This window comes from Toxotes jaculatrix, chromosome 15 (genome assembly GCF_017976425.1).
Source record: "Toxotes jaculatrix isolate fToxJac2 chromosome 15, fToxJac2.pri, whole genome shotgun sequence".
Classification (NCBI taxonomy): Eukaryota; Metazoa; Chordata; class Actinopteri; family Toxotidae; genus Toxotes; species Toxotes jaculatrix.
The window spans coordinates 3,333,508-3,354,299 of record NC_054408.1 but is presented as its reverse complement, the minus strand read 5'-3'; the positions used below and the strand labels follow the sequence as shown (position 1 = coordinate 3,354,299).

General features: G+C 40.9%; 1 protein-coding gene across 1 annotated transcript in view; it reads left to right on the top strand.

The window, feature by feature from the left end:
- kalrna (kalirin RhoGEF kinase a) overlaps positions 1–20,792 on the top strand; it is a 113,512-nt gene that overhangs the window by 10,881 nt on the left and 81,839 nt on the right. Inside the window, exons 2-3 of the mRNA XM_041058131.1 lie at positions 17,470–17,544; positions 19,444–19,558. Of these exons, the coding sequence (XP_040914065.1) occupies positions 17,470–17,544; positions 19,444–19,558 (190 nt within the window). The remainder of the gene's footprint in view (positions 1–17,469; positions 17,545–19,443; positions 19,559–20,792) is intronic.

Below are 20,792 nucleotides of genomic sequence, written 5' to 3'. Positions count from 1 at the left end.
GAGCAGATAACAATCCTGAGAGAGAGTCAGTCAAACCTGTGCTCTGTGTTATTGAGCTCTCTTCATCTGTTATTGATTCTTTTGTCTCGCTCTTTCTGAAGCAGAACAATATCACATGGATTCATTTCATGTTCTCTACGTTTTACTGCTGAAGCGATTTTCACTTAATTGATCGTTCGATGGAGAGAAAATGACAAATTGGGTCATTGATTTATCCTTTCAGTCATTTGCTGATTTCAGCCTGTCAGATCTGAGGCTTTGCTGCTTTTCTCTGGTTCTGGTCATTATTTTATTATTTTTTTATGTTGTCAAGCAAAATAACCAACACAAAGACATCACCTTGGACTCTTGTGATTGGCATTTGTGATTGTTTTATGCACTGTATACGCTACAACATAATAAATCTTAAGACCTCTTGTCTTTAAAAGTAACCTGAATACAATAAATCCAACTGCAGATCACGGTGTTTAGAAACCATCACGTGGTTTCAAGTTGTGTCTCCTCAGCTCTGATATGTTTAGTTTGGTTTGGTTTGGTCTAATTTACGGCTCTCTCCGTGTCCTAACATCAGTGCTGTTCATTAGTTCACTGCAGTCAGTAATTAGCCTCTCATCCTGTACTACACAGCAGTAAAACACTTTATTGGCTGCCCTTAGTAAACAAGGAAACTACTGTGTGTTTACATGTGTGTGTGAGAGAGAGAGAAAGAGAGAGAGCAAATGAGGTCTAAGAAAAACGTGTTCTTAGTCAAATGTGATCACTGGTCTAAACAGTTTCTCTACATTATGTTTTATTGGTGATATGAAGACAATAATGAACAATATGTAGAATCTTGTTTCCCAGCCATAGCATGGAAGCAGCAGTGTGCTCACAGCTGTCCAGAGGAAAATTACATGATGTGATTGCAGTAACTTCACCTCAGGCACAGAGATGAAATTAGTCACAATTTACTCATCTGAATCTCGATTAGACAAATGAACTAATTTCCCTAAATGTCAGAGTACTGCTTCAACAGCTCCTTCAATTTATTGTCAATTTTCCACTTGCGTGTCTCACAAATCCATGGGATTTGGAGGGGAAATCTGAGTATGTCTGTTTCCAGTTCATCATAATGCTGTTTTTATTAAGCGGGACATCAATCTCTGAGCTGACAGGTTCAGAAAACTTTTCTTGTTCCCTTCCGATGAAAAGGAAAATCAGAAATGGCCAAAAAGATCAAAGCGCTACTGAAATCATTGTAACTTTTTTTTCATTGATTTTTTTTTTTTGCAATGGCCTTGCTTACTGTGGATAGCAGCACAGCCAGGCTATCATGAAGAAGATTGTTCTATATCAAACTTCAAATTCCTGACGCAGCTGCACGTCAGTAAGAATACTCATGATAATGCTTTGAAAGCCAAAACAAGCTGCCAAAGCCATTTAAACAGCAGTGTGAGATATCACTCAAATGTGGACGGTCTCTCCTGGAAGGCATTCATAGTTTTGGAAAGTTACAGAAACAGTTGACCACAAACCTATTCTGCCCCCTACCAGGACGAGGCAACTTTTAAGCTCCACCAAAATACTGTACTGACCAAAATCCCAGATGGAATAACGTCTCTGGTTCCAGCTTCCAGCTCAGGCTATGCACAGGCCGTTTGATTGACAGCAAGTATATTGGTTCACACTGGAAGTCGCTGTTTTGGACCAGCCAAAAGTTGTCTTTTAATATCAAAACTTGGCTCCAGTCTATAAATACAACAAGGAATTCCCAATTAAAGGATTGATTGCAAAGAAAATGCAGAGTTTTTTTTATTGTGGCCTTGAAGTTTATTTTAATCTTTTGGCTGTAAATGTTTTTGTTATGTCTGGAGTGACTCATTTGGTTTTGACCACTCACTGAACACAGAACTCCCACCCAAAGCTAGTATCCATTCATAATATCAGTACTGGTGGGTAACTCTTAAAGAGTTTCTCTCTGTGTCTGCAAATCTGAGCTGTACTTTTAAATGAAGAGATGATAAGCTCCAAACGATGCTATGGACTGACTGATGGACTGATTGATTTACAGGTTGATTGGTTTACTGACTGATATGCTCGTTGGCAGGTTAGCTGACTTTGTTTACAGACTTTTTGACTGACTGGTTTTATTATACGTCTGTTTGCTTTGAGGCTTATAAACTATCTGGTTTCCTGTTTTACTGACTTCTTGTTGTCCTCAGTTTAACTTCAGCTCAGCCTAAAACTTTGAACCTCTCAGACACATGAAGATTTAGTATGCTGTGGTTTGGCCTGAGTCAGTGAGTTTGTGTGTGTGTGTGTGTGTGTATGTGTGTTTCATAGACTGTTGGAAGACACTCCAGTACAGCCACAAGTAGCTCTTTGCAGGGGAGTCACACTGCAGTTGTGTGTGCATGTAAATCCTGAATTTCATTCATTTTCAAAGTTCTGTTCATAGTTTCCGTGCAGATCGAATGAATGAAGCAGCTGGGACTGATTCACAACACTCTTCCCTTTTATTCGTTTGCTCTTTGTGGTTCTTTTTCAAAGTGTTTTCTTTTTGTTTGTTCATTTACTTTATTCGTTTTCTACGTTTTCATCCGTCCTCCACTCTTTGGCAGTGTTTCTGCCTTCTCCTGTCATTGTTTTTATCTTTCTGTCTTTGAACCAAGCACTAATTAAAGCTTATTCATCTTTTGAGTAGGCTACACACACACACACACACACACACACACACACACACACACACACACACACACACACACACACACACAGGAACATTTGTGTCAGGCTGTAATTGAGCGAACAGAACCTGGCTTACTGTAGAGTATTAATAGAACAGAGAGAACGAGAGTGGAAACATTAATCCTTAATATTCCTCAATTCAGGGCACAATTATCATCTGATCTTTCGGGCTTTTCATCCATGATCTGAGAATTTAGTCTCACTGTTCCTCTTCCAGTGATGCTCATCATTCAGAGGGAATAAAAACCTTATTACTGAGACAAAACTTGGACAGACGTAGAGAGCATGTGCTCATCTTGCCCGCCGACAGGTAGGGTTGGGTGAAGTGCCAAATTCAACCCATCAGTTATTTTCTGTTTAATTTGTGTCTTAACTGCCTCAGCCCATCAAATATTCTAGGAACATTCAAATTTTAGTTCTGACTGCTGCTGCACGACATCTCCTCAAATAGTAACATCAAGCGTCAAGTTGTCAGGCAGCGAATTCACTTTCATGGCTTTGCTGAGGCTTGAAGAAGTGACGTGTTGACTTTTGGCTTCAACAGATTTCTGAACTGAGCTACCACCACAATTTTATGTACTGATTACCAGCTTAAGGAACCAAGTGTAGTTTGGATTGTAATCACACTGTGATCCAGTCCATTGTGATCACAATGTGTTCTTGGATGGACAGTTGTTGATTAATAATAACACTGTGTCCCGTGAAATGAGGTTTACTTGTATTGAACAGAGGACTAAAGGCAGATGTGTTACATCTGTGTCTGCTGGGTTTTCAGGCATTTCCATATTATTCACTTCTGAGCTTTCAGGAAAATCATGACTTGTGTGTTAACGCTGTTTAGAAGATGGAGACTGGTAATTACGGTAATTCCAGTATGACATGAACCCAGGATTGGTAGCATAGACGCAGAATTTGAAGCTTTCTTTGTCTGGCAGTTTCCTCCCACAATCCTCTCTGGTGACTTGTAGATGAATTGTTTTTTAAAGTTGTTGCTGACAGAGTATTGTGTCTTTGATTTCTCCACCCACAAATTGTCTTATTGTTTGAGCGATGAGTCAACCAGAAAAGTTTCATGTCCATCTAAGCGTTGAAAAGAAATCCTCCAACCTAGACGACCGTATGGATTGTTTTTCCTTATCCTCTGACATGAGGTCACTACAGGTTGCTTGACAATAAAACAGAACTATTGGTTGTAATAAGCTGCTGGCTCAGATGACCTATGGGCTCGTTTTCATTGGTGGTGCTCTGACAGTCACCTAACCTTGTATGTACAAAAGGCGAATAGGGTTTGCAAACGCCCCTGCTTAGCTCCGTGGATAAACCCCATTACACGGCGGCCCCACCCTGCTTTCATCCATCAGTGGTTCAAATCACTTATTAGTCATTAAAACAAATTCTGAGTGGATATGATCAAAGATGCTGATGATTTGTGTAATGCCGTTTATGATATTAGTCACAGATTAGAAATGTGTTTGTTGTTAGTGTGAATGCGGCGCCTCTAAGTACCTAACTGTCACCAGGCTCTTCACACACTCACACTCGCACACACACACACACACATTCCATGTCTGACCACTCAGTCTAAGTTTTTCCTCTCTACAGACAGCTGCTGTCTGGAGACTGAAAGCCGATCCAGAGAGAGAGGGAGAGAGTCAGAAAGAGAGAGGGAGAGTTTCATCTGATAGCTCAAACACGTGTTCCATGTTTTAACATTTGGTTCCTCTCTGTCTTTAACTCTGTCTTTCCTTTAGGAAGGCACCTCCGGCTTCCTCTCGACCTCTGACCTCTCTGGTTAATCATGTTCATATGTGTGTGTATGTGTCCCACCAGGATAAACAAGTGTGTGTGTGTGTGTGTGCATGTGTGTATTCATATGTCTAATTGTAATTAAATTTACAGGTGCTGTATAGGCTGAGAATATCTGGCAGGGAAGTTCCATGACTGTTACACACACAGCTTTATGATCTTTTACTTCTTTTCCTCAAAGTCTTGAAACCTTGGCTAAACTCATTGCAAACAGATGGAACTTCCATCAAATTAAATTTTAATAACCGAGCAAAATTTATGAAAGATCCATAACATTCATACTATATACCTGTAACGGCATAAAGTTAGCCACAGAAAACAGTTCAGTTTGTTTTGCTAATGGATCCTTCGCTCTATTTACAAGCTAGCTTCTGTCCCGCTGCCATTTGTTCCATAACCTATGTTTGCATAATGGTTTCCGTTCTGAAAAGCTAAACTGTGATATTGTGTACAGTCTAGGTTAAATTGGTATCTGCTTCTGCACTCGCTTGTAAAACCTGACCATCTCATCAACAGCAGACTACTGTACAGCTGCCGGTAAAAGCATAGACGTGCTATCAGAACCTCAGGGGAACCACCACCATTACTGATGAGACAAACACGATGAAGCAGTTGTTGGATTTACGCAACACATGCATGAAATTCTGTGGCACCTGACCAGAGGAATGGGAGTGTCATCCAGTGGAAGCATATAATGTCATGTTTGGTTTGTACTGCAGGTTATTAACTCATCAACAAAATATCTGATGTCAATCTAGGTGATTGCGACTGTCCGTCCAACGTTCTGTCTCTGCTGAAATATGGTTTCAGTCGATTTGATGCAAGAATGCAGTCAAAGTGAAGAGTCTGATAAGGACTCATTTCCAAACAGATTACTGAGACAGAAAATATGTCTCGTCTGCTCTCTACTCCAAAAACCACAGATTGGAGCTTGTACTGCATTGTGAAAAATCCTTTTCCATACAGGGGTCCAACAGTTACAAACAACGGTCTTTAAAGGATTAGTCCACCCAAATTACAACAAAAGCATCAAGCGGTGTGATAATTTTGGTTTTATAGAACAGCTTTCAACCAAAGAAATAGACTTTGTGAAAACTCCTCACACCGAGGTCTGTGGATTATCCAGAGGAAATGTGGTGATGTTTCTGGAAAGGGATGTTGCCGCTGAATTATTTTATGCAAGGATACAATGCTGTGTACACATGGACATATTCTATTCTACTCATGATATTCCATTCAATTCCATTGTATGGAGGCAGAGACACAAATATAGGGACAGATATCGCTAAACTTAATCCCACCAGAGAAAATCATTTTTTTCCATAAATTCGGGTGAACTGGTCCTTCAAACCAGTGAATCAGAATCACCTTACTGGTTTTTTCCTCCAGTCTGTTTTCACTCAGACCAGTACTGTTTGATCTGAGGCTACAATACCAAGGGATTCTGCCGTGTGTGTGTGTGCGTGCGTGCGTGCGTGCGTGCGTGCGTGCGTGCGTGCGTGCGTGCGTGCGTGTGTGTGTGTGTTGTGCTGAGTCAGCTCCGTCCAGATGGCATCTCTCCATGTGGTAGGAGCACAGCACAGATGATGTCATCACCCCCAAACCAAAGCTTTGATTTGATTGGTTTCTGCTGAATGAGTCAGATGGTGGCGATGGACGAGGAAAAAAGAGAGAGAGAGAGAGAGAGAGAGACACACACACACACACACACACACACAGTTTATGTACATATGTACATGTAAGCACATACAAATAACCCAAGGTCTTCCTTAGTTTCCTTAGTAGGTGAAAGTATTTTGTTCTCATGGCCTTCAGCCAGAGCTAACAGCAGCCTTGAGTCTTTAATAGGAGGAAAAGCTCATTGTTATTGCTGTGGAAACAGCAGGGAGAGTCTCATAGTAAGTCAATTATCCAGAAATGAGGAGTGAGTAGTTAAACTGGACCGAGGAGAGAGACATAGATACACAGACAGACACAGTCTCTCTCTAATAATTGCATTGTATTGTTTTTTTTTTCTTCCACCAACTGTCCCTTTATGAGAAGAAGCTTCCCTATGGAGAATACATCATCTGCACGATGCCTAGCAAGCACTTAACTGTTACAAGCTCTCTCTTTCTCTGTGAGAGTGTTTGCATGTGTGTGTGTGTGTGTGTGAGTTCGAGTGTGTGGTTGTGAGAGAGCAGTGTGTGGTTTGTGTTGGAAGAGTGATGGATGTGGTTTTCCTCTGCAGGGGAAACTGAAGCTGAGGCCATTAAAGTTGTGTGTGTGTGTGTGTGTGTGTGTGTGTGTGTGTGTGTGTGTGTGTTTGTGTGTTTGTGTGTGTGTGTGTGTGTGTGTGTGTGTGTGAGACAGATTCAGATCGGAAACATACTGTATTCACGCCACACTGTTGAAGAATATGTGCAGGTAATATGTTAAAATAATGAGACAGAAATTAATTATTCATATTCAACGTGATACTGTGAGTTGAGGTGAAGCAACACTGAGTGTAACACATCATGTTGACGTTATACAACCACTGACTGCTGCTACAGTTTGGACTCAGTCTGTCCAAGTCTGGGTCAGTTGCTGTTGACAGTCAGGAGAAATTTAAATTATCAGACTGTGTCATGATGCTCAGCGGTGGAATGTAAAGTACTTTTACTCAAGCACTTAAGTACAGTTTTGAGATACTTGTACTTCATGCTACTTCATACTCGACTACATTTCGGAGGGAAATCCACTGACAGCTTTAGTTTGTAGTTTCTTTAGAATCGCTATGTTATAAATTAAACAGAATGTTATAAGAAGTAACCACAGTAATAAGAAGTAATAAGAAGAAACCACAACTAATTTTTCATTCAAAAATGACATTTACTAGTCTCTTTTTTTTTTTTTTTACCCAAGCAGCTGCTCATCTTCTGCTATTCAGACATCCTGCTGTCATTATGAAATGACTTGCTGCCCCTTTTCTTTAATTAAAAAAAAAGAAAGAAAGAAACTAGCAGGAAACAGCCAGCTAACAGAGAAACAGTGCTGTGAATGAGTGTCATCATTTTATAATGAAATTCTTCCAAGTTTAAAGGCACACTGTGGAGTCTTTTTGACACTAGTAGCACTATCTAATCTTTTTATGAAGGAGTCCCTGTTTTGCTTGTGTCACATGCAGAGGGACACACAAGCGTCTGGGCGACGCAGTGCAATTTCCAACAGCTTCGCATTATTCTACTGATCAACAGTCAGTGTATCAATGTGTCAGCAAAAGACAGGAAAGAAGACTGCTAGTTACCAAACATGGATGTAAATACTGCAGGTTTACAATGCAAACGGTCCAATAATCAGATTTGCAAATGCTATTCGAGGAGAGAAATTCATTCAACAGGTTTGTCAGAGCTAAAGGATACACAGCGATTTCTTTTTTGTGATTAGTGAGATGTAAACACACCTGTGCCAGCTTACAGGAAAACTTCACAGGGTACCTTCACCTTCAAGTTTACCTCATGGCCATGAAGTTCACTCACCATTAGCTCTGTCTGCAGAGTTTACAGTTCATGTCTCTTCACCATTTCATGCTGTTTTTATTTACCTCCCTTTCTTTGATTTTTTTTTTTCCGTGCAGTTTGAAAAAATGAAATGAGCAAAGCAAATTTATCATTGATGAATACCCAGTTATGCTTTAGTCAGGTAAAAGAACTGTTTGAGATATTGCCTAGCAACAGAACTCAATTGGTTGTCCATGTGTGTCCACTGCCTCTGCCTTGATGTTCAGTATGCAGTCCTTTGCACAGACTAAAACATCTGTATATGAAGGTGAAGGTCAGTCTGTGAGTGATGTCTGTGTTTTGTAGTTCTGTCCACATTGAGATTTAAATATGCAAATTAGATAGGTGGAGCTGGAAGACTTGTCAACAAACCTGATGTGTTCAAGGTCGAGGGTAACAATGCTGCTGTAGGGAATCTCCTTGTTCTTCCTTTGCCAGGAAAGGGATTGTGTGTAGCTTTTTGCTGTGCTCGCTTGAAATTATGGGAAGAGGTAAAACAGACATTTCAACCACCTCCAGATGTGCTCTGGCCAGTCCAGTAGTTTCCTGAATGCAGTGCATTGATTTACATTTTTCTATACGCAGATAAGACATCTGAACACATTGCATGTTGAGTCAAGGCATGTATGGGGCAGAGCTCGCATATGGCAAAGCACAATGCCAAGATGTTTAATATGACTCTTGTTCCATTTAACAAGGAACATAGGAATTTTGCTGTAGTGACTTCCTTTGTTTATATTGTTGAATTCTTACTAATTGACATCTCTCTTGGTAAAAACAGCAATATAAGTATACAGTTGTATAAAATGAACTTTTCACCACTCTACTGTAAGAGCTTAATAAGGACTGAAACACAAATGTACAGTAGTAAGAGATACAGACAGCTGATGCAACCCAACCCTGACAGTTAACACATGCGTACAACATTGGATGACAAGTGTCTCTTTGATCAGGCGGTTGTTGCCCGCGCCAGCGTCATTGATTGGTGAATGGATGATAATGGCTCAGTTGAAGCCGCGTGGTTTTCACCATCCGCAGCCATTAATCCAAGAATACTGGACAGTGTTACTTTGAGTCCTTATAGCGTGGAAGCTAAGCAACACTGAATATGAGAGACCCCCCAGCCCCTGTCTCCGTGGTAACACGAGGTCCAGCAGCCGGTTGTCGAAGCAGCTGTTGCTAGGGTGCAGACGGGCTCACCTGTTCCCTTCTAATGACATTTAGGCGCACACATGACCTGGGTGTGTGTGTGTGTGTGTGTGTGTATGGATGAATGTGTCACATGTTATGACCTCTCACATACCTGATGGTCTGGTTTTACATAAAGCTGTTAAACTGTGCTTTTTGATTGTTAGATAGAGCAAACACACACACACACACACACACACACACACACACACACACACACACACACACACACACACACACACACACACACACACAGGCTCTCATTCCCAGATACATTAGGCTCCTGTGACCTTTTGAATTTGGCTACAGTTGTGCAGATCTGGGAGATGAGCCTCTCTCCGTAGATAAATTACCAGAGTGTGCGTCATATTTGTTGTGATTTATTCAGCCTTAATAACTGTAACGGGTGTCTGTTGGCTGTCTGAGCATCCTCAGTGTCACCTTCACAGTCTGATGAGAAGCTTGTATCTCTCACGAGGTGCTCTAACGTGCTGTTGCAGAGCTTAAAACTGGAACCAACCGACTGTCGGTCTCACTCCCGCTGCATTGTGGGTACATTTCAGTGATGCTAGCTGTAATTTCCTGTGCTGTGTCTGCCAGTTCATGTGTGTACTGGTGGGGGTAGCAGTGTTAATGGTTCCAGCAGGATTGCATGTTGACCTTTAACATCTACACGTCTGGAAACGTTGAACACCAGCTATGTCTGTGTGTGTGTGTGTGTGTGTGTGTAGCTGAGCATATTGTGACCCCTGTAGTTTGTCATAAGAATAGACATACCATAGATAAAACGGACACACACACACACGCACACACACACACAGGTTGGCTCGGAGGTGAAGGTTGTGGTTCAGGCTGGAGGCGATCCCATCTGACGTTCGGCGACAGGCAGGTTACTACGCCCTGGACAGGTCATCGGTCCATCACAGGCCTGACACATGCAGACAGATAATCATTCACACTCACATTGACATTAGTATATTAGCAAGTTAACATTAGTTTTGTCAGTTGGTTCAGTTCTCCATGCACATCGATAACTACTTCTGCAAGTCGTTGGGAGAGTTAAGAGGTAACCATAGCAACCAGTTGGACGCATACATCAAACAAATGGAATACGCTATTTATCTAAGACCCATACACACACACACACACACCACACCACACACACATACACAAACTTAACAGGAACAAAACATAAGAGCAACATTGATTCCCACCACCAAATGAAAAAAACATGAACGTTCTGTGAAGACTTCTGAAGACTTCTGTGTGTGTGTGTGTGTGTGTGTGTGTGTGTGTGTGTGTGTGTGTGTGTGTGTGTGTGTGTGTGAGTGAGTGAGCGTGTGTGTGTGTGTGTGTGTGTGTGTGAGAGCGTGAGCGGCTGGGTTTGGTCACAGTGGTTTTTGTGTAGCTTTACTCCTTTGAAACACTGTAAGGCACTAAATCAGTGATATATCACAGACACTGTATGTCTGTGTGTGTGTGTGTTTCATTGTGTTTCAGTGTGATCACTTGTGGGAAATGCTACAGTGCTTCTCTTTACAAAAATTTTGTGATTTTGTAAGTATTCTTAGCAGCTGTTGGATTTCATATCTCATGTGTGAGACATTGTGCTGCAATATGTGCTGTTTTATATCTTCAGCTATAGTTATTTTAAGTTGTTTTACATTATCTGCAAAGAGCTGTGCAAAGAGCTGACTTCACACTCTGGAAAGTGCTTCATAGAGTCAGTGGATAAATAGGAAGTTGTGTAGTCTGCCTTAAAATGTCTGTACTATTTAACTCAGGATGCACATGGAATTTAATAATCTCCAGAAGGAATAAAATACAGAATACAGCATACTGCTAGCATAACAACAGATAACGGATCTTTTTCTCCATCAGAGAGGACCATACTTTGAAATGGTGCTGATGGAAAACTTCTGAATATCTTCACCTCACCTGCCTTACCTCATCTACCTTTGTATTGTCTGCGAGAAAAGGTTAGCAAGTCATTTCCCGTTGGTTTAAAATTGCTCTGCTGTAGCGTGTCTACATTTAGAAGCTGGGCTAAGTTTCAGACCTGTGCTGCTTCTGTTAGGGTCAGGTTATGCTACAGAAGAATTAGCTCATACGACGTGTTGTCCTGTCACTTCGCAACTCAGAAAAGTTTGTTGTTGTTCTGAACAGCCACACAGAAAGTGCGATGCTTGCTTCAAACACTCAGTGGCAGTATCATATGGCAGAGTTTCCAGACTGTGACCTGCCCTGACTCTAGCGTTCCTTAGTCTGTGTGTTGACTGAAGCAGGCTTAAGTTGAATTCATTACTTTCATCCTTGCTAGCATGTAAATGAGGTCAGACACACAGAGAAAAAAGCTTTTCAGGGCAGTCACAGTCATTCATGGTGATTAGAAGTTTATTCACTCAGTGTTTTTATGCTAACAAGCTGATGCAGAACGCCGGGCACAGCCGGCTGTTTCCTGTCTTTGCTTAGCAACGCTTACTTAGTCTGAGCGCCTAAAAAACAGAGAATCTCTGATGGTAGTGCAGTCTTTTCCATTTCCTCAGTATTTCTGTGTTTTGTCCTGCATGAAGGCGAAATAGTAACCATGCTCCATCTTGTTACCTAAAACATATCACACTATATCCTAATACAAGCATGTAAGCATGTTTCATCTCAATCACAAAAGCTTGGACAATGAAGACAAGTTATAAAGAAAGAAGATAAGTTATATCGAAAATATTAGTGTAAAATATTAGTCTTATTCATGTTAGTGAAACTTGATGGCTTGGATGACGTGAACACATAAAAAAAATGCCACAGTAATATAGTTTGTTCTGTAGATTTTCTCTTGAGCTGAGACCCCTGTTACAAATCGCTGCTGAAGAATCCATTTTACCATGTGACAGTGCTATGAGTTAGGTTTGGTTCAGTTTATGCAAAACTGCGAACTAGTTTTTACGGTTACGGTAGCTACAATAGTAACCACATGCTTATGGTTACGGAGTGGTCAAGGCCATGCCATAAAAAGATACCAACAATGACTCACTGTAGGAAACAGGAAACAAGCAGCTCTTTGTCGCTCTATATTAACATCACCTGACTTCCTCCTTTGCTCCCAATGGATAAGAGTCATAATTCCTGCAGCTGCGAGGGGTTTTTGTCAGTTGAGCATAAACATATGTTGCGTGAGGCTTTTGCTGAAATGACTGATCCACTGATCGTTTTTCCTCTGGAGGACAGTATTGAATCACCGCCTACATTGCAGACTCGTTTTGCAATTCAAATATTTAGATCTGGGTTTGTTCCCCCCCCCCGAGGGCTGTTTCTCTAAAAAAGGGAAATAACTGATGAAACCAGGGAGTTAGGAGGTGATCTCGTCTTCCTACATTGCTAGAAAGCCACCGAATTACATTCATGAAAAGTAGCAACAGGAGATGTCGATGACATGACAGTGCAGCTTTACCAGTTGTTGTATGTTGACCCACAAAAATAACAACCTTTAAATTGACATATATTTCTTTCATTATTGTGAAAACTTTATTGCCCTGAGCACCTGCTGCAGCAGCTTCCATGTCAGCTGGGGATGACGTCAGGTCTCATGTCCTGCCTCAAAACCATATTTCAACAATTTTGACAATTAAATAATCACTTGAACAGTTTATTAAATGTAGATCCCAAAAGATTTGCTCGTCAAAGGTTGTTAAATTTAACAATTCCTGCTTTGTTTATGTTTCATATCATTATGAATGAACAGAGTCAGAGACTCTGCTGCCCAGTGATGCTGTTATTTCAGCTACCAGACTCATTTGGTCTGATAATTGCTGGTGGAATTAAATCTCTCTCTCTCGTATGGATGACTGGGAGTTCAGTAAACACATGCAAACACAAAAACACACATACAGAAGTCTTCTTGAGTATGTCAAGTCAATTCAGTGGCCCCAAGTTATTTAGTCTCGTGTGTTTAACAGCCATATGCTGCTGTAATCACGGCCGTATCGCTACTGTATAAACACACACCGTATATGTGTTTATGTGGTGAACATCGCTGATGACGAAAACTTATGTTGGATCAAAAGTGTGTGTGTGTGTCTGCGTGAGAGAGAAGAATAGGAAAGAGAAATACAAGTAAAGATAAGAACAAGACATGCTCGACATTTATTTTAATGCTCGAGAGCCAGACTGGGTTTAGTTTTAAAGATTTAAAAGGTATTTGGATGCTTTGACCACACAGTTGTTCGACATTACGCTGATGAAAAGTGTTTTGTGAGTGAGAGATGGAGTGAGAGAGAGAAGGACCGAGACAGCAGCGCAGAGATGAAAGGATAGACAATATGTTCTTTCTTTTTGTTCTTTCTCCCTGTTTCCCTTTGGCAGCCCACTGCCTGCTTGATGTAACAACCTCTGCTGTCTTACAATCACAGGAATGAAAAGATTAATCAAATTTCAGACCTCTGAATTGCCGCCCTAATCTCTAATTTTTCAGCATTTCTGTTGGTGGGCTCATTAGGGGCTGCTTTCCCGCTGTTTTCATCCAAGTGATCCGATCAGAGTTTTGTTGGCAGGATTAGGGAAGGGAATGTCATTTTTATGTGCCAAAGACTGAGAAAGGCAAATGAAGTGCCATAAAAATTGTGACAAGCTTTTACAGGTTGTGGCAACTTGTAAATCAGCATATTTCTTTGATCAGCTTTAAAAACTTTAAATGAACTGGTACCTCAGCTTCTGTCGAATGAAAATGAAACAGACTGGATGGATGTGTCATTTGCCACTGTTTGGTTAGAGGAAAAAAACAATCTCCCAAACAAAAATCAAGTAACATGAACACAATGTGAGTAATGAAGTGAAATAAGTTGCAATACAGTCTGATTATCAGGCTAGGATTTATTTTAATGATCAGATGGATGTGTCCATGGGGTTGAACACCCCTTGGAGTGGTTTCAAAATAAAGGCCCACTGCAGCCTTTACCCCAGAAGACATTTATTATGAAGCTTATTCAAGCTTCATAATAAGCTCAGATGAGTTAATATCAACAGCAGCTGTATCCTTCAGCATTATTTTACAGCAACAAATGAACAGAGCAGAGCATCATGGGGCTCCTGCTGTTACAGAGCTGTGTGAGTGACAGAATGGATGCTGGGAAAGTGTGATAAGTAAAACAAAATTATGCACAGCTGTGGCGCTGAAAGTTCAGGCTGAATATATGTAGTGAAAACATTGTCATTAGTACTTAGTACTATTGCACAATTTACAATAAACTAACAATTAAAACTTACTTGTAGACAGTGTTTAGTTTATAGTCTAATGTTTGTCATTAGCAGTGGAGGTACATACTGATGTACAACACAATCAGAGCTTGACTGAACCATGACATCTGAATTTTCACTTTGTGGACACTCAGCACTGCTCTGTGAGAGACAGTTTAGGTCAGCATGGACTGTCAGCAGGCGAGCTGTAATCCTGTAGTTTGCAGGATTTGAGGACTGAAATCTTTCACCACCTGACTAAGCCTCAGAGCAGCCTGAGCCACGAGGATTCAGTCAGACATGTTTGTCTTCTGAAGTTGATCCTGTATTTGCAAATGGATGATGAAGGGACAACAAGTCGTTCAATTAAATGTCTTTTCACATTTGGGTAGAAATCTTAGAAATGCATTGAGATCTGTGACACCCAGAAGGCCACGGAAGCCTCTCTCTGTCTTCCATCTTTCTCTGCTTCCCTCTTTTTCTCTCACACATTGTGGGGACTGTCCTGGGGACAAAACTGGTCCCCACAATGTAAACCATCCAATTTCAGGGCTTAAAGTTTGGAAATTAATATAATGTCAATGCAGTGTCTCCCTAAGTGGCAAAAACAATTGTGTGTGTGTGTGTGTGTGTGTGTGTGTGTGTGTGTGTGTGTGTGTGTGTGTGTGTGTGTGTGTGTGTGTGTGACAGTGTGACAGTTTAAAACATTTGCATAATCCTTTCTATCTCTCTCTCCTCTTTTCCTGCTGAGAAACAACAGTTACACAGATAGAAATAAAGAATGTAAGATTATATTGTTTACCGTGTAACAGGTATACAAATTATTTGAAATCACAATAAGCAATTAAAAAAAAACAAAAAACAGCAACCCGAACTACAGTCTCCAAAATGACCATAAAGTTGAAACAACATCTCTCTGATAAAGTTCATCATTCTCATCTTCACGATTGTTGTATTTACTGCAGGACTTTTGGGTCCGACTGTAGTAGTTTCAGCTGGATGTGGTGTAGCTACATTTACAGTACATACAGGATAAAGCTGAGGAGTGTTAGAAAGACCGGAGGCCTCCTTGACGGCCTGTGATGAAGCTTCGCCACGTCGACCCCATCATCGGCTTCTGTGCTTCTTTATCGTTCCACACACCTCTACTGGTGAGCAGAGAAAACTGCAGAACCACAGCCAAACTCTGACTCACCATCACTTTCCTGTCAAGGACAAGATGAAAACCACTGCCCAAAAGAAAAGTCAAGTGTGTGTGTGTGTGTGTGTGTGTGTGTGTGTGTGTGTGTGTGTGTGTGTGTGTTTGTCCAGACAAGACTGACAGCTTCCTGTGTGTGTTGAAATGACAAAAGCTGTTTCCTCCTCACAGTAATGGACAAATGATTCCCCCCCAACACACACACACACACACACACACACACACACACACACACACACACACACACACACACACACACACACACACACACACACACACACACACACACACACACACACATCCTCTGCTGTATGTTTTATGCTGTTGGACAAAAAACTGTGGATGTTGGCAGCAGACTCTCTTCTCTCTGTTCTTCCCTTTATTTCCTGTAGCACAAATTGTTTTTCTATGCAAATCATTTGTATTTTAATATAAAGACGTACAAACAGACTCAGCTGTTGGGAACTGGCTTCACCTCCAGTCTCCAACCAGCTAATGGTGTCTCCTTCATGGAGGAACATTGTGAAACTGTCCGTTAGAAGAAACCGCAGGCTAGCTGAGACAGCTTGTTGTGGTTTTTTAAATCCATTCTTTCAACATTATCAGTCAAAGTGAACAGACAGATGATGCTGATTTGTTTCTCAATAGAGTTTACTGTGACTGTGTTTTAGCTAACACTGTGCTGAAATGGGAGGATGCTTTTAAGAAAATACTTGATTACTTGGTTCCTGATTACGTGTATAAACTGTTGGGCTAAAATCCAGTTCAGTTTGCATCAGAGTGACATCTCAAGGAACCAAATGTGACATGATTTGATTTCAATTTTGGGAGAAGAGATGTGATGCCACATTTAGGGCAGATACACTGCAGATACACTGGGGCCAGTGATTTAGTTTTATCCTATTTACTACAACAATCTCAGCTAAACATTTTGCAAGCCATGCTGTATGCTTTTTTTTAATGTATTATTATTTTCATTCATTTCTTTACAGTGTGGTAACACTAGCAGACTTTTGTAACTTGTCGCTTGAGTTGTGTAACTCCATTGGGGCCTTATATTATTTTAAAAAATATAAAACAGATTTGTGTTTGTGCCGCTGTTTTAAAACATGGAACTGACGTTTAAAATGGAGGGATAGATTCAATCAGAGCTGCTGTCTCTTTCTTCTCTTTCTCTCTGTGTCCTCAGATAGATTTTGCCGACTTAGCGTTCTCACTGTGGAATGTACTTGGAATTTGTGTGTGTGTGTGTGTATGTGTGTGTGTGTGTGTATCACATGCACGTACACACAGCAGGACATGGACATTTGGGCTTGTTTTCTACTGAGAGAGGGAGAGAGGTGAGGGGGTAGAGAGAGCATTAATAAAAATGAGAGAGCGAGAGCTTTCATAACATGACAGACGGATGACCAGATGAACTGAGAGGGAAAGAAAGAGAACAAGACCAAGGGACTGAAATCATAAAGAAATGAAGATTACAAAGGATGGAAGGATGACGATGAACTGAGTTTGTTCTTATTTAACCACATGCTGTGCAAACATGATTCTGTAGAGTGACTGGAAAACACTTCTACTGCTGCTTCTACTCAACTGTTATAAAACAATTTACAAAGGCGTAAAATACTTACAATGCCAACAACAACACTGCTGTATATTAAAGGCAGAAGAACAAGATATACAATAATAAAGTTAGATTTCTGTGTGGGTGTATGTTCTTTCTCACAGGAATGTTGATCTGATAATGGGATTAATGCTAAAAGCTGGAAGCTCCACTGACTGTTTCTCTCTCTCTCTGTTGCTCTCCAGGGTCACTAAGGACCGAAGGCATCAAGGCATCTGATGTACTTCCTGTGCTGAAGGAGAAAGTTGCCTTTGTGTCAGGTGAGCGTCAGTCTGTGCTTAAGTTAAATCGCTGGCCTCTGTTACACCAGCTCCTATAACTCAGTGCAGTCTCTCATTCAGCATTTCCTTCATCGGCCTTGATCCGAGTTGGTGGGGTTTACTCTGCATATTCTAAGATACTTGATACTTTTGTGATTTTAACACAAAGTTAATTTCGTGAGTATAGAAAAAACTACAGCTCCCATGAAAAACTACAAGCATGGCAGCACAGGTACTTATGTCTTGGTTTTGTCCAAACACATAAAAACGTCTGATGTGATTTTGATTGAGCTGTGATGTTCAGCCCGTGAGCATCAAGGGCTTATGGAAAATTGGGTTTGTTAAAGACCACTAAAAACATAAACATTGAATAGACAAGTTATTTGGTTGATTCTTGGTTGACTCCTTTGTCAAACTGCTCAAGGTCAATGGCATCATCCAAGACAGTGAGATGTCTGCATACAGATGGGAGGTTGAACAGTTTGCCCTCTAGTGTCGTCTAAACAACTTTGAAGCTTAACACTCTTAAAACTGTGGATATGACAGAGGGCTTCAGTAAGAGCCCCCCCGCAGAGATCCCATTTACTACACTCAGTAGCACTGTGACAGCCATGGAAACCTTCAGGACTGCTGCAGAAAAGATCATTGATGTGGACCAGGAACCGCTCACCTCCCGAGTCAGGAAACAGGCAGGGAAAATCATCACAGGCCCTTCACACCCTGAACATGACTTATGTGAATTTCTCTCCCCTGGCCGCCGCTGCGTATCACTGTGGGCCAAAACAAGCAGACATGAACATTTTCACTCCACAGGCCATCACACTCGCAAACACTCAGCCATGTGATGCATTTTGAGTCTGAACAAACAAGATGTAACATCACATGACCTTGGACTTTAACTACCAGACCCTGCTCAACATAAACTGTACCTCTACTCTGATCCAGAGTCTGGTCTGGCCTGGTCACTTGGAACCGCATAAACCCACGAAGACCCATGAAGATGGTTTTAACATGTTTATACCATTTTATGTTAAAAAAAATTGTAGCTGAAATAATTAATTAAAATAACAAACATTCCTTTGCTCCAGCCTCCAGTTCCAGTGATGGTTTGTTGCTTTTTTTTTTAACTGTAAACTGATCTTTTATGGGTTTGGGACAGTGAAGACATCGACTTAATCTTTCGTTTCATTATCTGTAATGTAACGTGATGTTGAAAGATGCTGAAGTGAAAAAGTAAGTCTGAAGTAGAAAGTGAAAATGGGAGAGAGACCTAGAGAAAACGAAGGGAGACAGAGAGACAGAGAGAGAGAGAGAGAGCATGTAAAAGACCGGGTGCCAACAAAAATCTGTCATCAAGATTCCTCCTTAGATTACAGCAGCCTACTTCCTCCCAAATCACACACTCAGACGCACACACACACAGGCCGATTTTCCACGTCTGAGTAGCAGTTTCATAAACAGTGTGATTTGTGTTTCCTACATTAATCTAACCAGAACATCTCCACACACATAATTTATCACAGAGAGGGAGGGAGAGCGTATGTGACTGCGATGGGACTAATGTTAACGGTACAGAGACATAAATGCTATTAGAGTAAAATAATGTGCAGAATAACACTGATATGGTCTGTTTGGTGATAATGAAGTGATAGTGGTTGCAGTGTACAGTAATATCTGCTCTCTAAAAATAGTTCTCTAATGGTTTCTTCATTGATTTTGTGTCTTATATTTTTAGTTTAATGCTTGGAGAAGAGAAAATAATTGTCTTGCATGTGATACTGCTGTACCAGGAGTACTGTACTAAATAAATAACACTTCTATTTAACTACTCTTTTAAAAACTACATATGTGGCAACATTCAACATCATACTAATCATGTGTTTGCTTGTGTAAGCACAGGTGGGCGAGATAAAAGAGGAGGACCAATCCTGACGTTTCCTGCCAGGAGTAACCACGACCGAATAAAACAAGAAGACCTGAGGAGGCTGGTAACCTACCTGTCTACTGTTCCCAGGTACACACATGCCCATCACACAGTAACACACAAACATATAAGTAGCATGTGCATACTTTATGTTAGATTATGTTTGATCCCATTTACAGTTATTTATTTTCATTTTTCAAATTGATCTTCTTATTCACAATTTTGCTTCAGCACATTAACTTATTGTGTACTAAGCTTAATTGTGACAGATACTAGAAGGAGGAAGATGAGGATGGAGTGCATGTGGAGTGCTTCAGTGCCGGAGTCAAACGCTCCTTTCTTCTGCATCACAGAAAGCAGTTGGAGAGCAGCGTTTGATTTGCATCAGCATGAAAGCTGCAGTGTTTGCAGCAGACAGCAGCGAGTCTGTCACACTTAACTTCAAGTCCATTTGTTCCAGCAGCCCCTCGTCGCAGCCTGAGGATGTTACCAGAGTGCGCTGGTCTAGAGAAAACTGATTCATAATCAGTCTCAGACCTGTTCCTGTGACTCTCTAAATATGTCAGTATTTAACACCGATGAGTGGCGTCAAAGCAGGTCCTTTACTGAGGATTGTTGTGAAAGGAGATTAGCCTGAGATCATCTGTAGCATTGACTTTGTGTTATCCCAGCCAGCAGAAATAGCTGCTGCAGTGAAAACGGCGAGAAGTCTGGCTAAACACAAAAACAATATCTTCAGCACTTTTCCTTTCAAACTCACTCCACTGTGAGCAAGCTCTTTGTAAACACCGTGAGTGTGTTTCCATGCATGTTATGTTTAGAATATTCAAATATTATTTTAGTAGCAAGTGATTGGAATTTTTGAGTTGCAGTGGAGACAGGTAAATGCTAAAATGTGTCATTGAACATTTAGCAACTTAGATTTTTTTCTTCTTCTCTCTCTTTTTTTTGTTTAAATACAGATTATGATCATGGTACCTTGCAGCTCTAAGCTGGAACCATTTTTAAAACTTCTTGGTGGTGCCTTTAAGGGCACTCTGACATTAAGAATTGATAGTCATCTACAAAAACCACTGCATTAATAAGCTAAATTAAAAAAATCGTTGAATGTGAAATGCATAAATAAAAAGGAGGCTTTTAATATCTGACTAAATTGTGTCCTTGAATGCAACAACAGGGAGAGTTTTCAGTCTAGTCTGTGCTTGCAGCTGCATCGAGTCACCGATGTGAATGTTAACGCAGTTACCTGGCTGATTAGGACACACCGTGACACACTGTGATTGGACCGTAGTGGCCCAAAATCTGTTTTATCATTCGATCCCTA